Source organism: Carlito syrichta, unplaced genomic scaffold, assembly GCF_000164805.1.
Source record: "Carlito syrichta isolate Samal-C Ts95f unplaced genomic scaffold, Tarsius_syrichta-2.0.1 Scaffold309211, whole genome shotgun sequence".
Taxonomy (NCBI): domain Eukaryota; kingdom Metazoa; phylum Chordata; class Mammalia; order Primates; family Tarsiidae; genus Carlito; species Carlito syrichta.
In genome coordinates, this window is record NW_007253307.1 from 649280 (window position 1) to 664047 (window position 14768).

Below are 14768 nucleotides of genomic sequence, written 5' to 3' on the forward strand. Positions count from 1 at the left end.
GTTGGTTATTTGTTTTTGTGGGATTTTTTTGTTTTTTGTTTTGAGATGGGGTCTTGTTAGGTTGTCCAGGCTCAACTTGAACTCCTGGGCTCACGTGTTCCTCCCACTTCAGTCTCCAGAGTAGCTGGGACGACAGGCACACGGCTCCGCCCCCTTGGTTCTGGTCCAATGGATTAAAACCAGAAAATCTTTCATATGCGGCTAATTATGTGAATCTTATCTTTTTTTAAAGGTTTTATTGAATGTGAAGAACCCAATAACCGACTAGATAAGTTTACAGGAACACTATTTTGGAGGAAAACAAGTTTTCCTTTAGACGCTGATAAAATTTTGTTACGTGGCTGTGTAATTAGGAACACTGATGTCTGCCATGGACTGGTCATTTTTGCAGGTACTTTCAGAGTTTCTTGAGAGACTGATCTGCTGTGAGCTTTAAAGATTTAAAGCAGGGGATTGCTTTTCTGTCCTTTCTTCATCAAAACCAAAGGAAGAGTAATTCTATTGATGTGGCAGTGCATTGATTTTTCCCAATTGCTGATCATATCGAATTTTCCATTTCTAGGTGCTGACACGAAAATAATGAAGAATAGTGGAAAAACCAGATTTAAAAGAACTAAAATTGATTACTTGATGAACTACATGGTTTACACGGTATTTATTTTCCATCTTACCAGATGAGAGGCCAGACTGCTGTCTTTTGCTAATTTTGTTATATGTTTTTCTAATACAAAGAAACCTTACCTTTTTAAACAGAACAGAAAAATGTTTGGGCAGTCCAAGCTTCAAATGCAAGAAGAAGGAATTCCCTCTGTTTTTCTCAGAAATGCCACACTTTTAACAGAAGCATCCCCTTGGGAAGGGAAATTTCAGTTGTAGGGTGCTCTGAGTGTTTTGATGACTGGAGTGGCCAGTTGGAAAAAAACCAGTTGGAAGCATATGCCCAACATATCCTATATAAATCCAGATACAAGGCAAGGCTAAAAAGGAGGTGCATCAAGGGTCCCCAAGGTCACTCCCAGGTTCGATGACTCACTAGGAGGACTCTTAGGACTCGACGTACAGTTGTACTCATGGCTATGACTTCTTATAGCAAAAAGGAGATGCAAAGCAAGATCAGCAAAAGACAGGGCAAAATCCAGGGGAAATCTGGCACAAGCTTCCAAGAATCTTCTTCCAATGGAGTCACATACACAACAGGCACTCAATTCCCCCAGTAACAATTGATGACGGCACATATGAAATATTGTCTACACCAGGGAAGTTCATTGGAGACTCTGTGTCCAGGGTTTTTAACTGGGGGCTGGTCATGTAAGCACCATTTGTCTGGTATGTATCAAAATTCCAGACTCCCCAAAAGAGTGTGGGTGGTCAGCATACACTGTACTGTCTATGCAAACACACAATGGGTAGATGGGACTACAGACACGTGCTACCGAGGCTGAGTTATTCTTATCAGAGAATAAGGAATAAGCAATCAGGAACCCCTCCCCAAATCTGAGTTCCCAGATGCCAGCCGAGGGCCATCCTGGCAAGCAGGCCTTCTAAGGAAACAGCCTCTTGCCTGCTGTGTTAACGCTTTTCTGCCCATAGAGTGACCCCAAATATTAAACAGTCCTTCAATTTCCCACTGAAAACTTTTTTTCAAATGTTTAGTTCAATTTGAATGCATACTTCTAACACATAAATTATGATGGCATATACACATTTAAACTAATATAAAAGTAATTATTAATTCTAAGAAGCTCTTTTTCCCCCTCTCCTTGCCTTTCATGAAAATTTTATTTGAACTTTTTACACTTTTCTTCAGTGTCACCGATGCGGTTTTGAGCACAGCACTCACAGAAATGCCATCAGCTCTCTTCTGGGCCAAGTTATTTTGAGATGTATCACTTTTGGAATCTGTGTCCAGAAATTTAAATTTGTCTCTGAAAAGTTTATTCCCACTTGCAAATCTCCAAATACCAGTAGGACAGTTGACTTTTTCCTCATCCCATAAATATATACTCATAACTTCCACAACATAATGCTTATTCCAGTGCTTCTTAAGTGATCTTGTTTACAATCTCATGCAACCCTTGTGATATTATACCTTCAGAAATAATGACCCAAATATGGGTGAAATGTCCTTGCCTTAAAAAAAAAAAAAATTTCTCTCAAACGTTTTCTGTAAGCCTCCCAATTCAACACTGTTTTCAGTTGTTTCACAATAAGGTAAGATCTCTTTCCCAAACAGTATGTTATTGTTCAAAGTAAAAGTAATTGAGAGAATATCCTGTAATACGAGACTCTTTAAAGATCTGAATATAAGGCATCACCATTCCTTTTCTTTTTCTTTTTTTCTTTTGAAAGAGGGATTGTTTTATTTTATTTTATTTTTTTATTATAGGACTTTTAAAAATATATTTTTTTATTTTAAAATCGGGTTAGGTATACAAATATACATTGTGCAGGTACCCTTGTTGATGTGGTGTGCCCCCCTTTCCCCAGACAGATATTGACTACCATTAATCCCACCTCCCTTCCCCTCCCTGCCCACGCCATAGTTTCCCGTCACTGTCAATCCTTTTCTTATAGTATTACAGTAGTGGTTCAAGGTCCACTTATGAGTGAGAACATGCGATGCTCAGATCTTTGTTTTGTGAGAGATCACTCAGTATTATAAACTCTAATTCCATCCAGGTTGCTGCAAAGTTCATGATTTTGGGAACAAAACCTCACTTGATATGTGAGATGTGGGATATATTATTCAATCATAGCAATCCAATAGATTTTCAAAGCATTCTTATGACACTGTTTTTATTTTAAGTGTATTATTTTTGCAGACTACCAAATTATAAACATAAAGTGCTGAGTAAGGTTAATTAACATCTATACAATGCACAAGGGTTAGAAATCCATCTTCGGAATTCTTTGAAATGTTTCCTGTCCTCTAGATCTTTGTTGTCCTGATTCTGCTATCTGCTGGTCTTGCCATTGGCCATGCTTATTGGGAAGCTCAAGTTGGCAATTATTCTTGGTACCTCTATGATGGAGAAGACGCTACACCCTCCTACCGTGGATTCCTCAATTTCTGGGGCTACATCATCGTCCTTAACACCATGGTGCCCATCTCTCTCTATGTCAGGTAAGGTTGTCCTCTTGGCCCTTTTGCTTTAAGGGAAGAATGTAGCACCTTTTCCCCATGCAGCGCCTTCATTTCTGGCAAGAATTGTTTCAAAGGTCACAAGGAACTAGTAAGAAAATAACCTTCATTTCAGAATTGAGGGCAATAGAGGAGAAGGAAATTAACATTCGAGTATCGCCTCTGTGCCAGGCACCTTCTATCTCGTCCTCTGTGCAGATAAGGCGACTAAAGTTCCAAGGTCGAACGCCACTCCTGCAGTCATTCGCTTGATGAGATTCCATCTTAGTGGGTTCCAACGTCCAGGCTGCAGAAAGAGTCTGGGAGAAGGGGAAGATTTAGAATGTCATGGAAAAAACATGGCTTTCTATTTCAGGAGTGTCCTCACCTCTTATCTGATCTTCTTTATCACCATCTGCCACACCCATTGTGGAAAACTCTCTGTGCCTTCTGGCCACTACTGTACCTCCTGTATCTGCAAGTGGAAAGAGGTTCCTTGCCCTCCTTCTGCTCCTCAAAATGTTCTGTTTCTCATTTTTTTGGTTTTGTTTTGAGTCAGAGTCTCACTCTGTCGCCCACGCTCATAGCCACTGCAGCCTCGACCTGCTGGGCTCAGGCCATCTTTCTGCCTCAACCTCCCAAGAAGCTGGAACCACAGGCATGAACCACCATGCCTGGCTGATTTTTTGACTTATTGCAGAGACTTTTTTTATTTTCCAAGTTGGAGTCTCACTCAGGAGTCACCCAGGCTGGAGTGTAGTGGCATGCTCGCAGCCACCGCAGCCTTGACCTGCTGGGTTTTGGCGATCCTTCTGCCTCAGCCTTCTACAGGTGTGCGCCACCATGCCTGGCTAATTTTTCTTGATTTATTGTAGAGACGAGGTCTCGCCATGTTGCTCAGGCTGGTCTTGAACCCCTGAACTCAGGCAATCCTCTCACCTCTGCCTCCCAAAGTGTTGGGATTAAAGGCGTGAACCACCACTCCCAGCTCTGTTTCTCATTTCAATCTTAGTGACAACAAAGTCAGGGTCATATCTCTGACAAGTGCCAGTCACCTCACTTGGTGATACTTCTTCCTTTTTAACTTTTTCTTTCTTTAATATCAAAGTCCGTTGCCCCTGGTCAGTTGGATTTGAGACCCTTGAGGGAAGGATTGTGCCTTGGAATACACACAGCGGCCAAAGTCTGTTCTTAGTTCTGGAAGCATAGGGATCACATACACACCTAGAATTAGAGGCATTTATTTTATTCTAATTTTATTATATGTGCATTTATTTTAATTTTATTACCTGTAGTTCTTTTACCATAAAGGAAAGCCCTGAAGTCACCATCTATTCTGCAGCTACTTTGAAAAACACTGAGACGAGTGCTACCTTTATTAAGGGAATGATTACAAAGATTATTTTGCTTAAAACAATTGATATATTATAAAATAAACTTATATGTAGATTGGGGTTAAGAGAAAGCTGTGTGATATGACAAATATGATTTATTTATTTCTCTTGGAAATAAAGGACCTTTGAAAGCATGTTGGATCCATTCACTCCAGGTAGTATCTCTGCTTTGTCTTCAGCCCTATGATAGCTTTCCATCTCGTTCAGAATAAATGCACTGAGGCTGCACCATCACCCACAAGCCCTAGTGGATCTGCACCTCCTACCTCCCTGGGCTCTCGCCACGCTAGCCCCTGGATATTCCTCCCGACACAGGGCTTTTGTACCTAGTCTATGTCTGCCTGGAGCATCCTTCCCTGGATATCTGTGTGCTGTCCTTCTACTCCCTGTAGGCCCCTACTTGGGCATCACCTTCTCACCCTGGGCTTTCCTGACCCCCTGTATTCGAATCTTCCCTTCCCGCCTTCATCTCCATTTCCCCTGGCCCTGCTCTGATTTTCTGCAAAGAACTTTCACCTCTTGCTGTAGTCTCCATTTACTGGTTTATCTCTTTGACTTATGGGTCATCTCCTTAAAAACCCAGATTTGGTTTTGTTTACTGATATGTCCCCTATACCTAGAGTAATGTCTGGTACCCTGTAAGCATTCGGGAAACATTTATGGAAGGGGAGAAGGGAAGGAGGGAGGGGGAAAGTTATTTTTCCACCTGTTTTCCTTGTTATCAAGACATTCTTTTCACTTCCTTTCATTTCTTTTCTTTTCACTTCCTTTCATTTCTTTTCTTTTCACTTCCTTTCATTTCTTTTCCTTTCCTTTCTTTTCATTCATTGCATTTCATTTTTCATTTCAAGAAAAAATAAAAAATAAAAAGACATTTGTTGCCCATTTAATGACTGCTAGATATGCAAACAGCTTCCTTATGAAGGAGATATATAAGTCCTTTATAGTTTTAAGACTGAGATGATCCTTTTAGAATATTTTATTTTGGACCTTATATAACCTTGTAAGAATTTAGGGAAAAAATTATATGCTTTTCACAGTATGGAATTTTGCCAAAGCCTTTGCCCTCTCTGAGAGCACAGTGGAGTCTGTAACTTAGTGGACCCTCACCCCCATGCCTACCATAGGGGCAAAGGTGAAACAGTCATTCCAGTTGCCTCTGGAAGAAAAGAGAAGGACTTGCTGCGTCCTTTGACTCTTCTGCAGTGTTACTGTCACCCGTTCTGCTGGCCGTGTGTTCTGAACATAGGATGCCATGGCTAGATGTGCTCAGGAGTGGGCGGGAAATCACACTGAGCAAGGTGCTTTGAGGAAAAATGACAGATCTAAAATCAGCTTGACTCTGAAGCTGGAGAATGAAGCGTTTGGCCGGGAAAACCCAAAGGCTGAGCGCATGGGCCATAGCGTGGTTCATCTCCTCATAGAGGTCTCATTTTGGGCTGCTCTACCCAGGACCTTCGACTGGGTAACTCACAGAAACATATCGCTCACAGTTCTGGAGGCTGAGAAGTCCGAGTTCAGAGCATCAGCAGATTCATTGTCTGGTGATGGCCCGCTCTCTGCTTCATCAAGAGTGACTTCTAGCTGTGTCCTCCCATGGCAGAAGAGACAAGCAAGCTCCCTTGGGTCTCTTTGCTGTTTTTTGTTTGTTTGTTTGTTTGTTGAGTTGGAGTCTAACTCTGTTGCCCAGACTGGAGTGCAGTGGCACACTCATGGCCACCCCTGTGTTGACCTGCTGGGCTCCGGCGATCCTTCCGCCTCAGCCTTCCAAGTAGCCGGAACTACAGGCATGTTTTGATTTATTGTAGAGACAAGGTCTCACCAAGTTGCCTGGGCTGGTCTCAAACCCGCAGGCTCCCAAAGTGTTGGAATTACAGGCTGAGCCACCGAGCCTGGCCCTTGGGTCTCTTTGTTAAGGGCACTAGCCCGTTCGTGAGGGTGGATCCCTCTTGACCTAATCACCCCTTAAAGGCCCTGCCTCAGTACTGTTACACGGGCATTGGATGTCAACATATGAATGTTAGGGAGATACTTACATTCAGACTCTAGCAGTAGATAAGCATCTTTCTCCTTTCTGCACAAGTAAGGATGAAAGCTTTTACTTGCCGCTTGTATCTGAGCTCTCTAGGGAAAAATCCTCTCTTGTCTCTCTAGCGTGGAAGTAATTCGTCTTGGACAGAGTCACTTCATCAACTGGGACCTGCAGATGTACTATTCTGAGAAGGACACACCAGCAAAGGCTAGAACCACTACGCTGAATGAGCAGCTTGGGCAGATTCATTACATCTTCTCTGATAAGACGGGAACACTGACACAAAATATCATGACCTTTAAAAAGTGTTGCATCAATGGGCAGATTTATGGTGAGTGAAAGCCATGATTTGTTTCCTGGGTGAGAGGGAGCTGCCGTGCACTGCCTGGACCAGAGCCTGCCTGCCCAGAGTGGCTAGTGCCTTCCCCGTGCTAAGTCCTGCCGCCAGCACTGGGGACATGGGCCTGGAAGAGTTAACATGGTCAATTGTATGTTATGTGTATTTTGCCGCTGTTTAAACAATTTTCTTTTTAAATTTTTTAATAAGTTGATTGCCACTCCAGTGTTCTGAAGCATGCTCTATATGTCTAAACACTATTAAGGCTAGTGCTGTGTTCACACAGTGTTCCAAGTTCTAAATCGAGACTTAAGAGTCCACAGATATGTACTTTTCACCTGTAGGAAATGCTCTACAGAGAGTATGTTTTCGTACGAGGAGCATTAGTGAGGAAGGTGTGATGCTGAGGGCTGAAATGGCTCACATGCGTGGTGGCTGTCCCTTCTGAGCCGGGGAGGCCAAGCATTTCAAGGGACGTGATGCAGGCCCATGAGAGACTGCCGTATAGAGGGACAGGCACCTGTATTTGACCAGGAGTTGGCAAATTTTTTCTGTAAAGAGTCAGATGGTTGACTTTTTTAGTCTTTGCAGGCCATGTGTGGTCTGTATCAAATATTCTTCCTCTTTTTTTTTTCCTAACAAAGCTTGAAACATGTAAAAAGCATTCTTACGTCAAGGACCATCTAAACACAGGCCATAAGACCCTTACCACCATATAAGCAAAGCCAGGTGGGGCGGGGCCTCTGGAAACAGGTGGAGATTCAGTTTGTTTTGTCCTGTTTGTTTCTCAGGAGACCATCGGGATGCATCTCAACACAACCATAGCAAAATAGAGGTGAGTCCTTAAAAAATTGTTTGGGAGGCCAGGGAAGTCGAGGTGTCAGCAGGGCCATGCTTCCTCTGAAGTTTCCAAGGAAGAACCCTTTCTGGCCTGTTCCTCGCCTCTGGTGGTTGCCCACAGTCCTTGATGGTCTTGACTTGTAGACACAGAGCTCTAATCTCTGTCTCTGTTGTCGCCGTGTGTCTGTGTGTGTGTCATCATTTCCCTCTTCTTATAAAGACACCAATCGTTGGATGGGACCCACCCTAATCCAGTAGGGTCTCAGTATACCTTGATTACCTCCACAAAGATGCTATTGTCTTTTTTTTTTTTTGAGTCGGAGTCTCACTCTGTCGCCCAGACTGGAGTGCAGTGGCCGCTCCCGGCCACCGCAGCCTCGACCTGCTGGGCTCCGGCGATCCTTCCGCCTCAGCCTTCCAAGTTGCTGGAACAACAGGCGCACGCTACCACACCCGGCTAGTTTTTTGATTTATTGTAGAGACGAGGTCTCACCAAGTTGCCCAGGCGGGTCTTGAACCCACGGGCTCAGGCAATCCACTTACCTCAGCCTCCCAAAGGCACGGGATTACAGGCTGAGCCACCGAGCCCGGCTTTTGCTGTTTTCAAATAAGGTCACATTTATCCATACCAAGGGTTAGAACCTCAATGAATCTTTTAGGAGGACACAGCTCGACCCACCACCACAAAGTGTCTTTTTTGTTTTAAGACAGGTGTGAGTCTCTTGACACTTAAGAACGTGCTAAAATCTTGGCCCAGAACGATTGTGTGTAGAATGTACTAAAATCCTAAAGTGATGTCTGCATACTTAAAAGCGTGGCTTTGAAGAAAAATCATGCCGTGTTAACACAGAAATGTTTTTGTTTTGTTTTGTTTTTGTTTGTTTGTTTTTTGTGTGGAGTGGATGGAGCAAGCTCCAATTGCAACTATTTTGTTTTCTCCATGTCTTTCAGCAAGTTGATTTTAGCTGGAATGGACTTGCTGACGGGAAGCTTGCATTTTATGACCATTTTCTCATTGAGCAAATCCAGTCAGGGAAGGAACCGGAAATACGGCAGTTCTTCTTCTTGCTTGCAGTTTGCCACACGGTCATGGTGGATAGAACTGATGGTGAGTGTTTCTCTGGCATCTCGGGCATTGGAGAGCAGTTTTTTAGTTTCCGGGTAACACATGCTTTTGACTCAGACACATATTAAGTAGCACCTTAATATGATAAGTCACATGATAAGTCACATTCATGTAAATATTTGTCAGCACCTACCACCAGATGGTTCATGAAATAGCAAAGTAGGCAACGCACTTCTAGTCTCTGAAGAGTTGCATCTCATTCATAGTTATGGTTCCAGATGTGTTCTATCACTTTGTAAATGAAATCCTACTAATGCGAATGACTGACTCTTCAATACTGAGAGATGAATCAAAAGAATCCCACATTATTAGTAGTAGTATTTTTATTATTAGACTCAACCTCTCAGTCTGATGCCAGGCTAAAGTGCAGTGGCACGACGGTGGCTCACTAGAACCTCAAACTCCTGGACTCAAGCAATCCTTCCACTTTAGCCTCTCAAGTCTCTGGGACAGCAGGTGTGCACCACCATGCCTGGCTCATTTTTGAATTTTTTGTGGAAACGAGATCTCACTATGTTGCCCAGGCTGGTCTCAAACTCCTGGGCTCAAGCAACCTTTTGTCTCAGCCCCTCAAAGTACTGGGATTACAGACGTGAGTGGCCACCATATCATTAGCATTTATTGAGAGTGCAAAGTCAAGCCAACCTGTATCAGAAGTGGACTTTAAACTTGGGCAGTCTCTTCTACGAAATAATTTCAGACATATCCTTTTATTTACTAGATTCTGATATATTTTGGGTTTGAAATAATATCACCCAAAGCCTGGATCTCTTTAAGGTGGCTTTTTTGTTTGAAGGAACATAATGTGAATTCATGGGAACAAGCCAGGCTGACTTCTCGTTTGCAGAACTTTTCAATGCGATTTGTGATAGCAAGTTTGTCCGGTGTGGAGGAAAGCTAGTCATTTGGGCGCATTTGAATGTAATGACAAATTATGTAAATATACGTGTACTTTAGAGAAAAAACAAAGGAAATTCTTTTAGCATAATCTGCCCTCACTTCATCCATTCATTCACTTCACTCCATTCCCCTCTTTTTACATCAATCAATGCAGCATACAAAGGTTGTCCCTCTTTGTTCCCAGTCTTGATGTTTCATATGTGGTAGGTGTTAAATCTACTGAGAAGGAATATGCATAAAAACTAGATGTGCAGAAGCCATACATATCTTTCAGCAAGCTTCAAAGAAATCCATTCTCCAAGGATGACTCTAATAGTGCAATAAACCAAGATAGCAGAGTTCAGATTGGGGTAGGTACATGGAAGGGACCGTCAGCAGACAATGTGGGAAAGGATAGACAGGGACGATACCAGGTCACCAGTCACCAAGACAGGGGCCAAAGTCTGTTGGACTTGCCAAGCAAATGTCAATCACGTAATAAGGATAAAGTTCGATATGATTAAGCAAACTGGCTCCTTTAAATTTTGACCCAGTAAAATTATTCTACTTTTTCTCAGTATGTGATGATATCTTAAGAGCTAGCCGGCCAACTTAGGCAAATGTGCATTAATGCTATGGTCTCTGTTTTATCTGCTCCCCCTGGGAGGTTAGGGGAAGAGCCCTGGACCATGTGCTGAGTCAGCCAAGTCTGGGGTCTCTGTCTGAGCACGGTTTCTCAGTGGTGTAGGAAGGAGTTTGGATGTTCAAAGCCCCTTCTAGCCTGTACTATGCTTCATGACAGACATACCAAAAGAATTCCTTTCGCTTTTCTTATTTTTTATTTTTTGAGAGGTCTCACTCTGTCGCCCATGCTGGAGTACAGTGGAATGATCACAGCTCACCACAGCCTCAACCTTCTGGGCTCAGGGAATCCTTCTGCCTCAGCTTCCCAAATAGCTGGGACTACAGGTGTGTACCACCACCCCTGACCTTTTTTTTTTTAATGTAGAAATGAGGTCTCACTGTTGGCCAGGCTGGTCTTGAACTCCTGGGCTCGAGTGAGTCTCCCTCCTTGGCTACCCAAAGTGCTAGAATTACAGGCGTGAGCCACTGCACCCAGCCCTTTTTGCTCTTTCTATAAAGCACATGTATATTTATATAACTTATCATTGTGTCCCTATATGATAAAATGATAAAGTGTTCAAAGTCCTTTCCAGCCTAACATTCTGTGGCTCTTTTCCCCACTGTCAGCTGAGGCAAAGAGTTGGCCATCCTGGGGAATCTTCTTTCACCCAGGGTATGATAGGAGATTGTGCTAGCTGTTGAGAATGGAAACAGTTTAGATTTCCAAATGCAGGAAGTGAGAGGAGAAATTGGATATGGCTTTGATCCATAAAGTACCATGAAAGGAGCCTTGGGGACCACACCTCCAGATTTTTTTTTTTTTTTTGAGTTGGAGTCTCGTTCTGTTGCCCAGGCTGGATTGCAGTAGCATGCTCCTGGCCACCGCAGCCTCGACCTGCTGGGCTCAGGTGATCCTTCCATCTCAACCTTCCAAGTAGCTGGAACTACAGGCTGGAACTACAGGCATGTACCACCACGCCTGGCTAATTTTTTGATTTATTGTAGAGACAAGGTCTTGCTAAGTTGCCCAGGCTGGTTTCCAACCTGTGGGCTCAGGCAATCCTTTCACCTCAGCCCAGATTTTATAGATAAGGAAATTCAGACACCAGAAAGCACGAGGGACCTGCCCGAGGTCATTCAGGGGGTTAAAACTCGTTCTAGTCCAGTCCTCCCTCCACTCTGCCACACTGCCCCCGTGCTCTTGCATTCTGATTTTCTCAACAAGGTGAAGTGAGATAATGGGAGGCCCAAACTTCATCTGTACAGTGGCCTAATACACCTAATCCCGAACTGTACCTCACATCTTTGAAATGAAATGAAATGAAATGAAAGAAAAACTACCCACTGGATACCATGCTCATCACCTGGGTGACAGGCTCAGTAGAAGTCCAAACCTCACCATCATGCAATTCACCTATATTAAACCTACACATGTGGCTAGGTTCGGTGGCTCAGCCTGTAATCCCAGCACTTTGGGAGGCTGAGGTGAGTGGATTGCCTGAGCCCGCGGGTTCGAGACCCACCTGGGCAACTTGGTGAGACCTCATCTCTACAATAAATCAAAAAGTGAGCTGGGCATGGTAGCGCACGCCTGTGGTTCTGGCTGCTTGGAAGGCTGAGGCGGAAGGGTCGCCGGAGCCCAGCAGGTCGAGGCCGCAGTGGCCGGGAGTGTGCCACTGAGCTCCAGTCTGGGCGACAGACTGAGACTCCAACTCAAAACAAACAAACAAACAAACAAAAAAACTTCCACATGTTCCCCTTGAATCTAAACAATAAAAAAAGAAAAAGAAAAAACAGAGGTTGGCTAGTCTTTTATTATGCCTAGCATCAAGAGCAGAGAGGAAATCCTTTCCTATAAGTTGCCGTCAGAACTCTTTTTTTTATGACACACTAGAAAGACCTTGTTTTCTTTTACAGACTAATCTGTGGATCACGAAACTGATACAAACAAAAAAAGATGCTCAAACTACAAATTCCATCTCTTATTTCTCAGTATCTTCATTTCCTAGCTTCTTCTGGCTGATGGTAGCACCTTGGGTCTTCCGGTCACCAGTCCTGAAACAAGTTACCTTTCAAAGTCTCTTCCCCCTCAGTATTCTCTCACCACTTCCAATCATTTGCCAAACGTCTGCCACATCCACAATTTTCTTATGCCTCCCAAAGACCCCACGCTAATCCAGGTCCTCAGCCTCTGCACCAACCTTCAATGTCTGTCTCCCCGCTCCAGGCTGTCACCCCAAAGTGGTGCTCAAAACTCCTAAAACAAGCTCTCTGATCATTGATGAAAGACATCCAGGTGACATAAAGGCTTCCAAACCTTCCACTCTCTGCACTCATATGGCCTCTGTGGAGGCAGAAGTCTAAGATGACCTCAAGGTTTCTACCCCAGTGATGTACTTTCACCTTCTCCCAGTTATTCAGTCAAGCACTAATCAAAGTTCAGCTGTGAAGGGATTGTGCAGATACAATTAAGGCTGTAATCAGTTGACCTTATAGTAGTAAGATTATTCCGGTATTCCTGACCTAATTAATTAGATGAGCCCTTACAAGGGACAGGGCTCTTCCTGGAAAGAGATTCAGAGCATGAAAGAGGTTCAGTTTGAGAAAGATTATCCACTGCTGGCTTTGAGGTTGGAGGGGACCAACTGGCAAGGAATGAAGAGCAACCCCCCGACAGTAATGTGAACCTCAGTCCTACAACCACAGAGAACTGACTCCTGCTATAACCACGTGAGCTTGGAAGACGACTCCGAGCTCCAGATGAGAACATGACCTGACCTTGATTTTAGTGAGATGCTGAGCAGAGAACCCAGTCATGCTACACTCAGACTTTTGACATACAGAACGCTGAGCTCATGAACAGGTGTTTTCAGTGGATGAATCGCACTAATTCAATACGGAGTAATAGAAAATTAACGCAGCTTTTCCATACTCAGCTTCGACATGCACTCAATGCTCAGGCTGCACCATATCTAAGTTTTGTTTAAAAGATGTTTATTTTTTTAATCTAAGTTTCTTCCTGCAAACTAAGTTTGCAGTTTGGACCAAACCTAGAGGTTCTTCCCATCTCTATTGGTCTGCGATTCTGTGGTTTTATTACCAGAAAGTAATAGGAAAATTTCCTTTTTTCTTTCATGACAAAAATATCCAGGTGTTTGCTCTAGACATGATTGTATGTGTCATGGGAACACTACCACCTTTTATTGTTTCTTTTCTGTGTTGGAAATGCCAATATTATGCCAAATATCACTGTGCCAGCTAAAACTGCTGAAGGAAAGGGTTTTGTTCTCACCGATGCTTGTTTACCTCTGGCTAAATAGTTTGCCCCCTCCCGGCATTTGTGTATGTTTGTAGGATGGCCGGGTTTAGCGAGTGCGTTTATAGCTTCTGGTGTGTGACTTTCTGGGTGAGTGACTAGAGAGAGAAACTGAAGTGTCATCTTTAATTACTAACTGGGAAATAATTAATACAGACTTAATTAGAGTGAATCATCTGAGCCAGTATGCAAAGCAAAGAGGGAAGGAGGGGGCGTTTAGCTCTGAAACCGGTCACCCTGGAGCATCCTACCTTTCCAAGTAGACTGAGGTGTAAAAAGCTGTCCATGCATCCCCGGCCTTCGTGCTGGTCAAACCATGCTGGAAAACTAAATGCCCTTTTTTGTAAACATTCATCTAGCCATGGAAATGCTTTTCTTTCTATTTTGAGACTGAATAAATAGAGTAGGAAAATAGAAGACCTTAGGTAGGCACAGTAATTTTTTCAACATTTTATTGACGTACAACGTGTGTACAGAGACACGTGCATATCATTTAAGTGTATAGCTCAATAAATTTTCACAAACTGAATACCTCCCATAATGAGTATTCAGATTATTAAAAAGAACATTATCAATCTCTCAGAAGTCCCTTGTGTGTTTTTCCCTTTCAGTAATTACTTCTCCAAGAAAACTACTCCCCTGACTTTGAATGACATGGGCTAGCTTTGTCAGTTTTTTTAGTTTCTCTGAGTAGAATCATATAGAGGACATACTGCTTTGTGTTGTCTGGCTGCTTTCACTCAACATTGTGAGACTTATTATTGAAGCATAGTTTTGTATAGAAAGACAGTTTTCCACTATTTAACTGTTCAACCTTAGCTATTGGTCACATTTCCCTTTTATTTTTTTTTTAGAAGACCATAGGTATGGTGAAGTAAACACAGTCTCCTAGAGGAAAGATAAACTGGTATAATCATTTTGGGAAACAAATTAGTAATATATATCAATGAGCTTAAAAATATTGTATTTTTTAGGCTTAGTATTTTCACTGCTAGAAATCTGTTCTTAAAAAATAGGGGCAGACATTCTCTCTCCCCCCCCCGACACACACACACACACACACACACACACACACACACACACACACACACACACACAC

At 43.1% G+C, this 14768-nt stretch overlaps 1 protein-coding gene across 1 annotated transcript in view; it reads left to right on the plus strand.

Moving 5' to 3' along the window:
• Nucleotides 1-14768, plus strand: part of ATP8B1 (ATPase phospholipid transporting 8B1) — a 64649-nt gene that overhangs the window by 25190 nt on the left and 24691 nt on the right. The window contains exons 9-14 of the mRNA XM_008066989.1: nt 233-391; nt 563-651; nt 2934-3124; nt 6670-6878; nt 7676-7719; nt 8676-8832. Coding sequence (XP_008065180.1) covers nt 233-391; nt 563-651; nt 2934-3124; nt 6670-6878; nt 7676-7719; nt 8676-8832 — 849 coding nt within the window. The remainder of the gene's footprint in view (nt 1-232; nt 392-562; nt 652-2933; nt 3125-6669; nt 6879-7675; nt 7720-8675; nt 8833-14768) is intronic.